The sequence below is a fragment of the Mixophyes fleayi genome, chromosome 3, assembly GCF_038048845.1.
Source record: "Mixophyes fleayi isolate aMixFle1 chromosome 3, aMixFle1.hap1, whole genome shotgun sequence".
In the NCBI taxonomy this organism is placed as follows: domain Eukaryota; kingdom Metazoa; phylum Chordata; class Amphibia; order Anura; family Limnodynastidae; genus Mixophyes; species Mixophyes fleayi.
The window spans coordinates 156,998,034-157,015,446 of record NC_134404.1 but is presented as its reverse complement, the minus strand read 5'-3'; the positions used below and the strand labels follow the sequence as shown (position 1 = coordinate 157,015,446).

The window sequence follows — 17,413 nt, the reverse complement described above, 5'->3', positions numbered from 1 at the left end:
TAATGGTAACATTCGTAGTAATTACTGGAAGGCATAAGAATTTTTACACACAATTCCATTCCAGAAAAAAACACATTGATTGCATAAAAAATGTGTCGGTACAAGCTAATAGTATCAATATGCAAAATGTTCGTTTATTTTTCTTTAGTGCAAGAGTTTGCAGGTAGGATAAGTCTAAGGGAAATAATATAGGCAGACAAGTCTATAAACATGTTTAATTTTGCAGATAGGAGAATTATGATATGTATAGTAGAATTTATACTCTGCATATGATTATTTTGTGGTAAACTGGAAGTTCAAATGAATTAAGCAAATAAATGAGAACAAAAAGGTTCATAAATAAGAAGTTCTTCTTTTGGCCACACACAGTATCAGAATCACTCATTCAGAGTCACCCAGATTGTCTCTTAAATTTCTCATTATTTTGGAAAATCCTTTTGAAAGAAAACCACATCCAGTGATAAGCCCACAGGACAATGTGAACTATACATAGTAACAATAGAAGAATTTATTACGTTCGAGATTGTTTTACCAGCTTTTTAACAAGGACTTTTTTCAAGTTACCACAGGCAACCACCACAGTTGGATGAAATAGAGACTTGCATCCATTTTACACAGTACAAGTAAAGGAAGGAAGAAATACTACCAAATAGGTACTCCCAAAGCTGTAGAATTTGTTCCAGGAGATGGAAGACGGACAAAGCAAAGAAGAAAAGAAGAATGGACAATCAAACCAAACCAAGTCCTAACTATTTTCTCTTTATATTTTTCATCATTTTTATAATTCCCTTTTAGGTCACTACCCTTAAAAAATATCCAGAAATTGATATTAAAAAATTCTGTAAACCTTTTAATAAGATAAGAAGCTTGGTCAATCCCTTTACTTTGCTCATAGATAAGGATACGGAAAGGAAAAGATATGATAAGTGTGACAAGACTTAATATCAGATATCATATATAAAAGTTGGGGTAAGAATAATTGGTTGGCGGCATAAGAGATGTAAGATGACTCTAACAGGTATGTACAAATGAAATGTAATTTTTTTATATTGAATAAGATACTTTTATTTAACCCCAATAACTGGTATAAACAGTGCTACATTAGAGTGTAAATTAAAAAAATGAAAATATGAGCACCCACAAATGACATATTACATTTTTGTATGAGCTCATATTTTCATAAGCTGACTCGCAGCACTGCTATTTGTCCATATGTTCTGATTCCTATGTTAATAGTTTTGCTATTTCTGTTAAGCTATAGAATGTTGGGTATTTAAAAATACATAGCGGGTCTAAAGTGTAATAATTAAATTAATACTTTAGAAGTAAGAGATTGTTGATGTATTCTTATTGAAGAGATAACTCAGAAGAGGTAAGTAATTAAAGGGTGGATGTCAATAGTCCCACTTAAAAGGGTGGTGTGATAAAGTGTAATGTAACTTTGAAGAAACATATAGTTGAATACATAAAATGGTTCATGGGACAAAAGGATAATAATAAGAAATATATATATATGTCTGCTCTAGACAGATTAAGTATACAATACTGTTCCATCACTGATATATGCAACAATAGAACAGATTGAATGACAGAAAGTGTTGTCTGTTTCAAATATTGATAGAAAAAGTGTTTTAAAATAGATTTGCCAACAATAGGCAAAACTGATTGTAAGAAAAGATTTGATTTCAAATCTGGACACAATTGTTGTTTCCATTTGACATATTTCTGAAACATTGAAGTGTAAAGTATGTTTACATAGATAAGCTTTGATGTAAGGGTAGAGACAGTTGAGAACGGTAGCGGACGATAACCTGTATATTTGAAGACATGATTGTGTGTGTGTTTGATGGTTCCCTCCTTCGGTTACTGCACGAGTTTGTAACTAGGTATAGCCTAGTTGACTGTTATTGGAGGTTGGTTGGCATGTTTTTGTGAGCAACTGCGGCAAGGTTTTGAAAGATGAGGGTTGGTTTTAGCAGTGTAGTGTCACTCCCTGACGGGTACTTCAGTCTGCTGAAGTCACTGCACAAAATGGTGTGGCTGATACAAAACAGAGGTTGATAATTTCAGTGTGGTTTTCCCATGACAGTAGCATTGTAATAATAGAAAATTGAAGGGTTTCCTGGTGTTTAGGGAAAATAAGAAACTCTGTAGAAAGGGGCATATCTGGGCTTGTGACAGACGTATCAGTCTGCATCGTCAATGCTAGTATTGGTCTTTGAGGATAATTAATGGTAAGATTATCTTGGAAATAGCCCCCCGGTGAAGGCCCTATAATTGGAGGGAACACTACAGGCAAAGTTTTAACAGTGTAACTACTTCAGTTCCCCAGAAATTGACTGCATCCGAGAGAGTGGGGCTATGACATCCAAAAGGGCATCTGAAAGCTTAAACTTTTATGCTCATATTCTATTTTGAAAAACCGAGGCAGAAATGCAAAATAACTAATACAAAACAAACTGACAGATTGCAGAAATGTGTATTTATTAGCAAATTCCAACAGTTATGTACCCTTTGAAGGAATAAAAAATACATTTATACTATTATAATATACAGAATGGTCAAGCACATTTGACATAATATCACATTTGACATGATTGAATAATCACCAATCTCATGATTGTTACATAAATGATAGCTAAATCTAAAAAGCTAACATAAAAAGAGTTGTTAGAAATGTTTTATATCTGTACAGAGAACAGCTGTGAATTGCTCTGCCAAGGAAAATACAATTTTAAAATAGATAGTATAATAAAAGAATGCAAAACCAAAACATGGAGAATTCCCGTGAGATGGCGCTGTTGGGTTCCTCATAGAATTCTGGTGAAATTAAGCTGCTGGGTTCCTTAAAATGACACAGATCACAATCCGTTCCACATAAATCACAGATATTTCTCACAGTCTCAGACCTGTACATTCGGGTTGCTGAATTTCCTGAAAATAAATCGTCAACAAAATTATTTTATGTAATGGAAAATGCCATACCATGGTGCTAACCCCTAAATAAAAAAGAAACAGTATATTCACCATTTTTCATCAGTGGAGACTATAATCCAAAAAGAACAAAAGAGGCACTCCAGTCCCCAGTAATCAATTGGTGAAAGAATAATAATATAACAGAATATAAAACTTTACTTTTATTTTATCTTATTAAAAAGCAGCGAAATATATATAAAAAATGAATAATTGTGTATGTTGTGTATTAAAACCTCAATAGTACCCAACAACGGCATCAAGTGTACTATATGATAATAATACATAAAGGGACAGAATATAATAATCCCATAAAAATTAACCAAAATAATATAAAAAGTGATCAGATACCTTCAGCGCGTATCAATGATCACATATTGAAACGGAATCCCTGTATTAAAAGTTCATCAATTATCCCCATTATATAGGAAGTAATATGCACATAGCAATAGTAGTGATCAGATACCTTCAGCGCATATCTGAAATCACATATGTTACGGGACTCCCGTCTCCGACGAGATCTATGTGATCATAGAAACGCGCTGAAGGTATCTGATCGCTTTTTCTATTATGCGTACATGATCGCTTATGAAGTGGAGAAATATTGATCAATTCTCTTATTTCATACCAACTACATACTAGAAATTAGCGGAAAGGTCCGTTTATATGTGGTGATTGTCCTCATGATCTACATGAATAGAGGGTATCTCACATTCAATGTGTTTAACTAAGAATTTTAGGTTAACTGTTATGAGCGTTTTATCGCTATCCAATAACGATTGTCGAATCTCGATTTGTGTTTCCAATGCACAAATATTTATTCTCAAAAAGTAGCAGAATAATGCAAGCAAAATAATAATAAGTACAGCCGTTACTTATCGCAGGCGCTCTGGATCCAGTGAACAGTCATTCAGTCCTGAAGTCTGTGGACAAGATGTCTGAACTCTAGATGAGGAGCTGCTGCTTATATGCAAACAGTATGCAAACAGTAATACAGTAAAACAATGCAAAGGGTGTGGCTTCTATTGGTCCAGGTTTCAGGAGGGTCCAGGGGGTTGTAGTTCATAGGCTAGTTTAAGCTCAGGAATCCAAAGGAGGGGGTCATCTCTCCAGGGGATGAGCTCTGATCTTCCCGCCAAGATTACTAATCCTAATAGTCCATAATTCCTTAACATTAATAACTTGCGTATGCACTCTGCGATCCCTTCGCAGAGTGAACCGGACAGTCGCAAATGTAAAGGGGATTAGTTTGATACCACACATGACATTCCTTCAACGTGTACCATATGTTTTACTGATATGCATATAACTCATAATATTACACATAAACTCTACTATATTTCGACATAAATAACTATGTGCTGCAACTACCATTACTGTGTACTATTTTACAAGTGTGCGTGTTTGTGCAAATGCATGTAAAAGACTAAATACTGTTGTTGCCACGTGTTGCAGCTGCGTACGCCCTTCCACGCCGTGACGTGCCCTTTCACGCCGTAGCGTGCCGTACGCATCTTTTCAAACAAAGACAACCAAGTTTGCTTGATTTTAATTGAAATGACTTTATCCAATTTGCTGACTTCGACAGCTCCACCCTTTGATAGTATAATAAACTATCACCTAATCACCATTTCAAGTTCAGGGTTATAGAACACTTCTTCACATACCATGATCTCGGTGTCTTGCACCACCCTTTCAGTCTCGTTCTCAGTGTTTCTCCTAGAAGACTGTTTTCCACACTTCAACACAGTAGTTACACATTTGACACATATACCAATTGCTAAGATGACACCCAGTATAAGGAGAAGGAGCTTGCCTACACTAGCAACCATTTCCTGTACCCACTCCCCCAGACCAGAGAACCATTTCACAGGGTTCAACCATAAGAACCAACCTGCCACCTTTTCCCTGACCTCATATAACGAATAATTATGGTTCCTTCGAAATTCCCATTTCAGTTGCAGAATTTCATCCATCTTCCGGTATATAACCTCCTTAGGGTCATCCGTATTATTGGTGATGTACGTGCAACATTTGACACCGAACTGGGTGGCCAGTGTCACACAGTACCCACCAGTAATAGAGGTGAGATAATTTAGTACCAGTCTATGTAGTACCAACTCCTTCTTGCACGCTTGTAGCTCCCTTCCAGTATACCTGAAAGTGTCATCATACATCTCGGTGATATTGTCTATTAATTTAGCTAAGTCTTGGATATATTTAAAGTTTAACGTTCTCCGAGCGGTCCTGGTGAGGTCTAGAGCAACCATAACTTGGAAACCCGTGGTTTCACTAATCAATTTTGTAGCTATGGGTTCCTCACCAGGAATCAAATTTCTCTTGTCACGGTGTTCATACTGTGTGTGTATGTATGGTGGTGATGTAATCTTGTGAATACCAACCATTTCTTCATGAGTAATAGTCATGATTTCAGGAACCAGTTTAGCTAAGAAACACAAGCCCTTGGAACTCGGAGTCACCCAGGAATAAGCTTTCCTCCCACAAACAAAGTACACATTATCGGGAAGAACATAAGGAACAGTATGTCCATTAATTATATCACACAGAGTTTTGGTAAAACTACCCATGCCTAGTGTCTCCATTTGCTCAAGACACGTGTCAGCATGGATGACATTCTTACAATTATCTATAGAGACTTTTCCAATGGATACTTTCTTATGTTTGGTTACACGCCCTAATTTGTGACTTCCATCAACATTCCTGCTTATTGGTGGTCTCAGTCTCCCTCCATAAGGAGTGTGGTGAGCCATTGTCTGATCTGATAGGTCAGCTTCCCATTTCTCCAGATGCTTTGCATGAGAGATATTTAGACACAGCAAAGATCTGTCTACAGAGTATTGTCGAAGTGTTAGACTAGGGGACCTAGTGTTATTGTACCTCCCCTCTATGGGCCTCCCACCCCTCAATTCAAGTACTTTGGAGATGTTTAATGGGAAAGGCACTAGTCCTATGTTATGCTGCCCCTGCGGCACGTGAGAGCACACCCAGCACTCGGTTTGGTTTAAGACCTTACCCACCAAGGAGTGATAATCCTCCAGAGGATGCCCGCCCACATTCAGGTTACCGGTGGACTGGCATCGCTGGATGCATCTCTCTTCAACTAGGGAGTCTGATGCAACGTCTCTGGCTCAGGTGTCTTGACTGCGGGCCTTAGGTCTCCCGGAACAGATTTACGAGTGACAGATCTGTGTCATCGGTCTCAGTTTTATCTCGCACTTTCTCCGGGTTATTGACTCTCCTGCAGTGGGTGGAATGGACCCAAGTGGATCCACCAACATAGAGACACGAACCACTCTCCAATTCTCTCTTTAGTAGATCATTCTCTTACTTATCTTGTACTTTAAAGATAGCTTTAATTTAACTGGTTTGCATCAAGTAAACCATTTAAGACAGAGCTTAACTGCAAGTACTTACTTGAGTTGTAATAGTCGTATATTTTGATCACAGCATCTTGAGAACTGGCTACTTTTGCAGAACGTACCATTGGAACGGATATGCAAACTTGATTAGTTGTCACCTAAGTGTTAATAGAAATTTGAGAATAGATTTAGTTTTAAAAACAAATAATATAGTTCTAATGCAAATGATTAATCAGCATAAAATGTATCAGCCTAATTTGCTGGGTACACACTAGGGGTTTATCAATCAATTACCGTGCCAATTACACGAAAAAAGACTGTTAGGTCCGATATGGGATTAGAGCGGCGGTTCCCAAAGTGTCACAGGGGTGGCGCGAATATTGTCACTGAATATTGACGTCAGTGACAGCTGCGGGAGAGAGGAGTCTGCTGGGTCCCGGCGCCGCGCGGATTGGTAAGTTTATGTGCTCTTTGTTTCTTCCTATGGCTGGCTCGCGGTAGAGGAGTGAGAGGGAGTGTGACAACGGGCAGACAGAGGGCAGACAGCAGGGCAGACAGCGGGGCAGACAGAGGGCAGACAGCGGGGCAGACAGAGGGGCAGAGGAGTGTGACAGCGGGGCAGAGGAGTGTGACAGAGGGGCAGAGGAGTGTGACAGAGGGGCAGACAAAGGGGAAGAGGAGTGTGACAGCTGGGCAGACAGAGGGCAGACAGCGGGGCAGACAGAAGTGCAGAGGAGTGTGACAGTGGGGCACAGGAGTGTGACAGCGGGGCAGACAGAGGGGCAGAGGAGTGTGACAGAGGGGCAGAGGAGTGTGACAGAGGGGCAGAGGAGTGTGACAGAGGGGCAGACAGAGGGGCAGAGGAGTGTGACAGCGGGGCAGACAGAGGGCAGACAATGGGGCAAACAGAAGGCAGACAGCGTGGCAGACAGAGGGCAGACAGCGGGGCAGACAGCGGGGCAGAGGAGTGTGACAGTGGGGCAGAGGAGTCTGACAGCGGGGCAGACAGAGGGGCAGACAGCGGGGCACACAGAGGGCAGACAGAGGGGCAGAGGAGTGTGACAGCAGGCCAGAGGAGTGTGACAGAGGGGCAGAGGAGTGTGACAGCGGGGCAGAGGAGTGTGACAGAGGGGCAGAGGAGTGTGACAGCGGGGCAGAGGAGTGTGACAGAGGGGCAGAGGAGTGTGACAACAGGGCAGACGTGGGGCAGACACAGGGGCAGAGGAGTGTGACAGCGGCCAGACAGCGGGGCAGAGGAGTGTGACAGAGGGGCAGAGGAGTGTGACAGGGGCAGACAGAGGGGCAGAGGAGTGTGACAGAGGGGCAGACAGAGGGGCAGAGGAGTGTGACAGAGGGGCAGACAGAGGGGCAGAGGAGTGTGACAGAGGGGCAGAGGAGTGTGACAGTGGAGCAGACAGAGGGGCAGAGGAGTGTGACAGCGGGGCAGAGGAGTGTGACAGCGCGGCAGAGGAGGGGGACATCGTGAGAGGGGCAGTAGAGGGGGACACAGTGTGAGAGGGGCAGTGGAGGGGGACACAGCATGAGAGGGGCAGTCGAGGGGGACACAGCGTGACATAAAGCAGAGGGGGGGACAGCGTGACAGAGGGCAGAGGAAGGGACAGAGTGCAGAGGAGGGGACAGTGTGACAGAGTGCAGAGGAGGGGACAGAGGGCAGAGGGGGGGACATCGTGAGAGAGGGCAGAGGAGGGGGACATCGTGAGAGAGGGCAGAGGAGGAGGAACAGCGTGACAGAGCAGGGGGGGGACAGCGTGACAGAGAGCAGAGGAGGGGGGACAGCGTGACAGAGAGCAGAGGAGGGGGGGGCAGTGTGAGAGAGGGCAGTGTGTCTGGATGCAGAGGGGGCAGTGTGTCTGGATGCAGAGGGGGCAGTGTGTCTGGATGCAGAGGGGGCAGAGTGCCGAGGGCAGAGTGTCTGGATGCAGAGGGGGCATTTTTGCATACAACTAAATAAGTATTTCTGTCCTGACCTAAATACTTATTATATTTTTTTGACCCAAATACTTCTAAAACAGGACTGCTCAATAATTATTTTGGAGGGGTGCCTTGAAAAAATTTGGAGACTGCAAAAGTTTGGGAACCACTGAATTAGAGTGTACGTTCCCACAATCATGTTTTATAGTACCAAAGCACATCATAACATTTGATTTGATTTTTTGAAATAACTAAATCTCTATCAACGATGGAACGATGTCAGGCAAATGTGGAAGTGTGTATGCATTAACGACCAGCAGTGTATTCTGATCTCTATAGAGTTTACAGAATCACAATATTTTCAGTAGCTGGTTATGACAGATGAAGAGCACAGATCTGAAGGTAAATTGTGTAGGTGAGTACAAATAAATCTGCATGCTCATCGGGACTTTCAGCCATTGGTAACCCCTCCAATGGCTGAAAATTGTTACAGAAATCGCATCTGCAAGTTTCTGTATTGCTACTTTCACTTGTGATTATCTTTTGTGATAATGCCACATTAATGCATCAAAGCTATCATGCCACTCTTGTATACTTAAGAGCATCTGTACAAGGTACTATATCTTTGAATGTATGGGAAGTTTAGTTCAATAAATAGCTAAACACATCTGTTGTTAATTTGAACAACTCTATTTTATTTAGTATAAAGTCAAATTAGGAGCCTAGCCCTATTTAAAATAGGTAAAAACATAACATTAGGACCAATAATTTAATCACTGATATTGGTATTGGTGGGCCAAGGTCAGTCGACCCATATCAAACATATCTGCTGACAAACACAAAAAGACCATTAAAATAAGATAGGTCTTTTGGGTTATAAAGATAAAGTACAAGGAAAGGGGTTGAGGAGCTATAGACCTGGGATACAATAGGGTGGGAATGGCTATGTGGACAGGAGACCGCATCTTTAGAGTGAGGAGACAGGAGAGGGGGTGAGCAGCTATAGAGAGAACAGATACAGAGAGAGTGTGAAACTATAGAGACAGTGCAGGAGAATGTGGGAATGACTGTAGGGAAGGGGACAAGAGATAGTGTGATCGTCTGTAAATAGGACACAGGAGAGGGGAGTGGGACAAATAGCTAGAGAGAAGAGAAAGGAGACAAGATGAGTGGCTGTAGAGAGAAGGAAGGAGAGACGGTCAGTGGCTAAACAGAGAAGGCACAACGTGAGTAGACAAGCAACTTTAAAAATGGGAACAGGGTATAAGCAGCTGTAGAGGGAAAAAGAGATGGTGGTGAGCAACTATAGAGTGAAGGGTCAGGAGAGAGCATGAGTGACTCTAGAGACGGGACAGGAGAGGGTTAGAAAGAAGAGAGGGCAAAGGTCTGTAGAGACAAAGGATGGGAGAGGGGAGAGGGGGCGAGCAGCTTCAGAGAGAGGGGATGGGAGAGAGTTTGAGTGGCTGTAGCGATGGGAAAAGAGAGGGTATAAGCATCTACAGAGAACAAAGATAGGAAAGGGAGTGAGCAGCTGTGGAGAGTAGGAATAGTAGTGTAGGAGAACAGCTCAGCAGACTAAGGACAAAAGAGAGAATTGGAGAGTGGTTCGTGCCTCTATGTTGGTGGGTATAGCAGGAGAGAAAGGAAAGCATACACTAAAAGAAATCACTGTGAGGGATATAGTAGTAGGAAGGCAGGGAGCTGTGGTTTGATTAAGTGTCTGTGGGTGTATGATTGAATGTGTGTAATGTTAAGTAAAGACCATGTCCAAGGCCAGCTTACTGTCCATTAAGTGGTATGTCAAAGACACAGTGCTTTACTACTAGATTCAGGTGAAACTAGCATTTATAAACTTTTTTTGGTCTATTCTCAGCAAGATGTAGTTTTTTATATCTGGCATGAATGTAATTGAAATTTTCTAAAAATTGCTATGCTATGCTACTTTCTGTATATCACTGCAGTATATTGAAATAGTGGTATTATAATAGCATAATAAAAGATGTGATGTGATATTGCTGTGGGGTATTGGGTGCTATGGCAGGTAAGTAAGGTGTGTCTCTGTGTATGTGTGTGTGTGTGTAGATAGATAGATAGATAGATAGATAGATAGATAGATAGATAGATAGATAGAGAGATAGATACATAGATACATAGAGATATATTATGTGTGTAGAAAAAGTTGTTTAAGGATAACAAGAAATTGAAAACTCACTGAATCAAGGTAAATATAAACTTCATCATCTTTAGGCTCCACTCGCTTAACTGATCCACTTATGGGAATTCCTTCAGTGCTCATTGTATATCCACTTATAAATCCAACTTCTAGTATTGCCATGCCACTTTCATTCCCTGCACCGTGATATCTGAGAACAGAACATTAGGAAAATGTAGCATTAAAATCTTATAAGAGTGTGTACACATTGTACTTGTCATGTGCCCATTGTCCATTTTGTTTCAGCTGCTCTCCTCCAAGGATATAGGATATATGTAATTTTGAATAGGTCACATGGATATGCAGGGATCATGAACTTATGGTGCACATAGGAGGACATTTATGAAACAAAAAATATAAACCAAGCAATATTTTAGGAGAAAAATTTAAACCTTTCATTTAAATAAAAAGTGTTTCTAAAATGGTACGAGGTTAGGCACACATATGATCATGCCTATCAATTGTCTCGATTTAAGCAGGACAGTCCAGATTTGAGGGAAGTGTCCAGCAAATCAGGATTTTTTTTTTCGATTTAGGACAGTTGTCCAGTGTGCCCCACTGACGAGTTTCCCTTCAATGCCCTATGCACCAGTGGCAGTGCATGTGGTATTGAAGGGGTAGAGGTGTTTTTAGGGTAAGGCAATGTGAGCAATGTGACATGGCCAGGCTCCTTCTTGTCCATGTAAAGCTACATTGCTGACCATCCAGATACAGCACTACAATATTATGCCTTTTTGTGGTATCCATTGAGTGCTGAACACAAATAGCGCCCACAGCATTCATAGTGAAAGCTGGGGCAAACCAAGAATACCATTTACTGTATTTTGTTGCGTTTATGGTATATTACAGTGTTCTTCAGAATATTGTGTATACTGTGTACTTTTTGTACTCATTCACTATTCTAATTTACTTGCTATGTTCGCTATGTGGCTGTATTTGTGCTATTGACACAGTACACTATAATTTAGCTATGAGAAGAATTAATTGTACGCTTTGTGATATTACCTATTTACTATTGAATGCCCATAAAATAATATTTATTCTAAAATGGTACAAAATAGATTCCTATTTGTCACAAAACAATATAAAATTCACGTGGGTAGACTAAGAACTTAAAAAACTATTCCTGGAGAAAACTATGCCACATAAAAACATGGAAATTAGAATGGTTATTGAGAACTGAGCAGCCTTTATTCACTAAGGACATAAATACATTTTCAAAAAAGTCATATAACATACACCTTTGTCTAACTTTTTTTCAGCAAGGTAATACCAGAAATAAATGTAGAGAACAGTAAGAATTTCCCCTTTTTAAAACTATAGAACAGAGGTGCCCAAACCCAGACCTCAAGATCTACCAACTGGTCATGTTTTCAGGATTTCCATCTAGAGAAACAGGTGGTATAATTACTTATCCAGAAAAAATAGATTAACTCACCTGTGATTAAAGAAAACCTGAAAACATGATCTGTTGGTAGTGGTAGCACTTGAGCACTGGGTTTGAGCATAGAGTATGACATTCTTAATCATTATGCAGTTATTATGTAATCAGATGGTGCCTCAGAAGTGTACAATGGTTTACTACAATAACTGTCAGAAAAAGAAACAACAAACAAAACAAAATATAACACATGTAAAGAAAATTATAGGATCCTCTTTTGCTTCATTCTGCCTAGCACAAGCACCACTAGCTATGAAAACTTTTGGTAAACGTTTGTCTAAATGCTGCTTTTTTGGGATGCTAAACAGAGCAGTTAGCAAAATAAGCATTTTATCATGTCTAAAAAATACCTAATCATAAACACATTGTTTTGAAACAAAACATATAGTTAATAGATTGTAAGAAAATAATATTGGAAAATATTAGTAAAAAATGGCAGAATACCTTGTGCATATATCCACTGTAAGAAGATCAGTCTTGTACTTGTCTTCTGTTACTGTGACATCTAATGAGAAAGCTTCTGACATGACAAGATTCCTTTCACGCCTCAAAGATGCTTTCTGGTTATATATTATATTAAGCTACAATATGAAATGAATACAGTACATGTCAGTACAAATGCTGGGACTTGAAATATGAGATTCATTGCTGTTAACAAAATATTTTTTTTTTTAATATTGATGTTAAAATATTAAAACACTAGCAGAGTTGTTTGATTGGATGATTTTAAAGCCACAGTGTAACTTGCTTTTGAAAAAGTTGCATTAGTGAATCTGTATGTACGCTGTATTCAGAGTTGAGGATGCATCCAGGTCTGAATGAATAGGAGAAGCTTCCACTTGGGATTAGACACAACCCTCAGACACTTGCATTCAACTTGCGGACATGTAAAAAAAAACTTTTATATTATAGGTTATGAACGCAATTGCTGTGGATCATCATTTAAACTTGAATTAAGTAGCTAATAAAGCAGGAAAACTTCAGGACAAGCAAACAAAAAAAATATTTGTTTTTATCTTTTCTACCACACGCTCAGCAAATCCTAATCTATGGCCAAGCTCCTACTAAAAGCTCAATAAGTGTGATAAAACTGAAAGGTATGTGTCAGGATGAGAGCATAAATCTGATATGATGAAATAGAATATTAAATGCCAGGGCCCAAATAAAAAATTGCACTGATACATAAATGAACCTGATTTTCAACTCAGATAAATGTTTGACCAAATGTTTTTAAAAAGGAAACAATTAGCCGAGTAGGAGGCAATTAGGTTGAAAAAAACCCTTTTGTGAGGAGACCTGCATAGGATATGCAGATCAGACATCCATTGTTTTGATCACGTATTCCACTTCCTAATTGACTTCCTTTCAATAGGTAGTGTAAACACAAAGAACCACTAAATGTAAATGAGAGATCGATATGCCTAGGTGAGAATCGTGAAGACAAAGGCATTTTAAAGGCTTTTACATTTGAAAGCCTATACAGGTATATAGAAATATGGGTGTCACGAATCAATGTAGGAATACAGCTGAGGAGCCATGAATAAGGTGAAAAAACATACAATGTTTATTGCTGAAGAGTATGAACAGATGATGAAATAATGGGCCTGCAGAAATTACCAGATATACAGCAGTTGCAGGTAAACGGGAGGTGAGGAAAGATTCCAGGCAGCAAGTACAGGGAAATGTAGAGGTAAGTCCCAGGTTCACAGATGAAGCAGGTCAGCAGAATGTATGTTGAGATCTCAAGCAGCATAAACCCAGGAGCACAACAGGAGGAAGTGACCACAGAGTGTAACATCAATAACCAGCCATGAATGCTTGGAGAGTCAAGTATAAGAAGGACACACCCAGGTGCAAGTAATAATTAGTGAACAGAAAGGTTAACTCCTAAAGCACAAGAAGCAGGCACAATTGTAGCACCTCTGGTTATCAGAGGTACTGCTGCTAACACATGAAATGAAACACAAATAATACAGTCCAAAACTCCAGGAGACAGGGGCTGCTAATACAAGCAGCAAGCTGTAAGCAGATCGTTACAATGGGCTTCAAAGGAAAATGTCTTCATAGTTCATATTTTGGGATATCGGGGTGCCACTCCATACCAAAGAGCAGAAATCACACCAGGGTTGTAAATGACAGGTACTGGCGGTATCCGGGAACAGTTATAATCACATATCTTTGAAAAAAGGTATGTCACATTGTCACAATTCCATCATGTTTGGCATCAAAAGATGGACATTTTCATAGGGGATTTGTTAATAATGAAATTGGGTATGTGTGACACTACACAGAAAAGTTAGGTCACAAAGATAGAATTGGGTAGTAAATCAGGCAACATGCAAATGGTGATTGAAAAAAAGTATCACAGACACAACCCCTGGGGGCGGAGACATGTGTGGAAGTGTCTTTAAAAAACAGACCAGTTACAACAATTTGTCAGACTTTTTGCAAAATCAATTCACATTGATAAACTGTCCATCTTCCAAGCCAATTTCCCTTCGCCAGAAAAGGAAGTTCACGCAAGTGCTACTCTGAATGTAACCCCTTTTATTTTAAACTGCTTTGCTTGTGTATGTTATCTCAATCTATTGTTTATTAATTATTTTTTATATCTGTATGCCCTGTACTTTGTATATTAAATCTATAATTTAATATGTTGCGTCCTTCATACTCTAACAAATCCATTAGCCTGTTAAGAAGAAATAGCTCGACCAAGTTAACCCGTTGAATGCCAGTATGTGATTTGTTGATACATTTCATTAACAAGCTTAGTGTGTGCTTGCATTTACATTACATTCCACCACTGAACAATTAGGTCTACGGCTAGTGTAACCAAATGTATCGGGCTTGATTCATGTTTGCTTGTTAGGTGTAATTGCAGACTCATGGTAATGACGGCATAGTCTTTGGAAAAGTATAGAATGCATGTCACTAGCTAGCACAGAACATGTATTTGCAAGTAAGATAGACCATATGGACCCATTGTATGTACAGGACGTATTAAAAACATCTTGATTTATAAATTTAATGTAAAAAAATTATATAAAAGTATTATGTTTAAACCAGCCAAATTTGTATTAAAGATTATAGAGTTGTTCATTTATTTTATAATATACATTTTTTGTATGCGCTCTGATGTGACCTTATATTGTACAGATGCTCATGCATATACAGCAGTCTGTTTTGTCTGTTAACATCTGGCAAGCACCATTTAGCAGGTACTTGCTGTAAGTAGCGTTCCAATTAGAATCAAGCCCACTATGGATAAATTACCACAGACTCAGTTGTTCATTGTGCAGTCCAAATGATCAAATGAGAAGAGGCACAATATTTCCTATTGGCCAATGATCACATACAGGCCCAAGTGGGCCTAGGCCAACAGGATTTATTACACAGTCCAATCAAAATTCTGTTAGATCTAATCAGATTTTTTGGGCCAGAAAAGGTGACTGTTTTAGGCAAAGATATATCTCACCTAAGTCAAGAATTACCAAATTGGCCAACAACATTGCAACATGTGTATCTAGCTTTAGCTTTTCTAAGCTATCTGAACAAATATATTTACTCATCTATTGATTTTACTTTACTGCCATATCACTCAAAATCAACACTTAATTTAAGACAAGTCATTTGCAAAGAACATCATTTACAAGTTACAGCATACAATTGCTCAGTTGCATGTATTAGTATGGATCAACACATGAACATGTGCATCTACACAATTAGCAAGTTTATAGCCCACATGCGATTGTGTATGATCATTGTGCTTTTGAAGCTATACCGTCACATAGAATAGCCTATCATCACATTTGACCAACAAATTGCATTTATAGGCTTTATGAAGTGAATGTTTTAGTTCAGATTTACAATCATAAAATATTTAAAAAGATGGATTGATAGCAGAGGTATTTTGCATACTGCCCTGCTATCAAATTTACTGTATGCTACAACATGTCTTTGACCTACAGCATGTCTTTATGTTTTAACCTCTCACATATTAACTAGCCAATCAATAACAAAACATTGTTATGGACATTGTTCTGCTACCCCCATACTCTGGTGATCTCTTTCAAAAAGGGCCATACTGTACAACTACTTGCCAGCAGAGGGAATTAAGGAGCCAATCAGTTCCTAAGATTGACAATAGCACAATGTGTTAATGAGTGTTTTAATGCTAGCTGACTCATCAGCTATTATTAGATCAATAGTAATTTAACAATGCTTGGCATCTTCTATCCATACAATTGTATTATGGACCATACCATTTTCTGGCTTCCCATACATCCAGTCATATATATAACAGTTACCAAACTATTTATTTTTCTTGCCTGTTTGCTTATTTCTAGGTCTCTACATAGCCAAGGTGGACTGACCATAGCCTCTAGGTTGGGACCATGTCTTCTCCCCTGTCTACAACTCTTGGACAACCACTTTTTTTTGCTTTCATTAGATACCAGTGGTAGTTATATAGTTATTTACTATATTACTTTTAATGTACATATGAACCTTGCTTAAACTTATAAACTAGAACAACTTTAAAATAACCTTATAAGGTTTATTTCCCCTCTTTACCACACACCTGCGGACACCCCCCCATGCGCACTATTGCTCCACTATACCTATTTACTTTTTTTTTATAGTACCCACATAAATATAGTTCTCCACAGAATAGACTTTTATGTCTTAAAAACTTACACACCTAGCAGTTAACTGTGGTCAATACTGCACTACCCTTTTCTGGCCATAAGAGGTAGCTTCAGACAACTTAGGCACTTCCGCCAACCCCATCCCTGAGTACAAGTACTTATGTTACTGACCCTAGCCCCCATCCCCTTGGCCAGTGCTCACTCTCCAACCCATTTTTCTCACCCCCATTGCGTGTTCCACCCTTCCTTCACCCCTGAGGCGACCTCCAAGGGGCCCTGATGGCCTTTTTTCTTCTGCTCTCATTTTCAGTCAGTGCTCAACCACATAAACACATACAATTACTGTAATTTAATGTAAATGATCTGCATAGCCTCCAAAACAGATCTACCTTGTTCCCAGACTGTGAGAATAATGAGAGGTGACAGTATATCTCTCTCAGATCACAATGCTTTCCTCTTCCTTTCAGACTTGCAATCCTACACATAAGAAGAAGGGTGTAGCTACTTTGTTATCTAGCAGTCTAACATTTAAACTTTTTAGCATCATCTGTGACAAGGAGGGGTGATATTTGACCTTGTCAGGAGAATTGATGACATTCCTTATACCCTGCTTAATGTTTATGCCCCCCAATACAGGACCGCTGTCTCAACTAAATTAACAACTAGTTCATTGGAGGTGCTGGGTGGGAGAGCCCCAGGTCTAGATGACTTTAATGGCTTTACAGGCTCCTATTCCAAAACTTTCAGTGGTATCCCCCCCAATCGACCTCTCTGGTCAACTTAGACACTGTAATCAGGTGGGTTTTATCCCCGGCAGGCAGGCCCATGA

At 39.7% G+C, this 17,413-nt stretch overlaps 1 protein-coding gene across 1 annotated transcript in view; it reads right to left on the bottom strand.

The window, feature by feature from the left end:
• Positions 1-2,500: 2,500 nt before the first annotated feature.
• LOC142143196 (CD109 antigen-like) overlaps positions 2,501-17,413 on the bottom strand; it is a 94,690-nt gene continuing 79,777 nt past the window's right edge. The window contains exons 30-33 of the mRNA XM_075200906.1: positions 12,383-12,519; positions 10,498-10,648; positions 6,409-6,511; positions 2,501-2,934 (exon numbers count right to left, since the gene is read on the bottom strand). Of these exons, the coding sequence (XP_075057007.1) occupies positions 2,735-2,934; positions 6,409-6,511; positions 10,498-10,648; positions 12,383-12,519 (591 nt within the window). The 3' untranslated portion in view covers positions 2,501-2,734. The remainder of the gene's footprint in view (positions 2,935-6,408; positions 6,512-10,497; positions 10,649-12,382; positions 12,520-17,413) is intronic.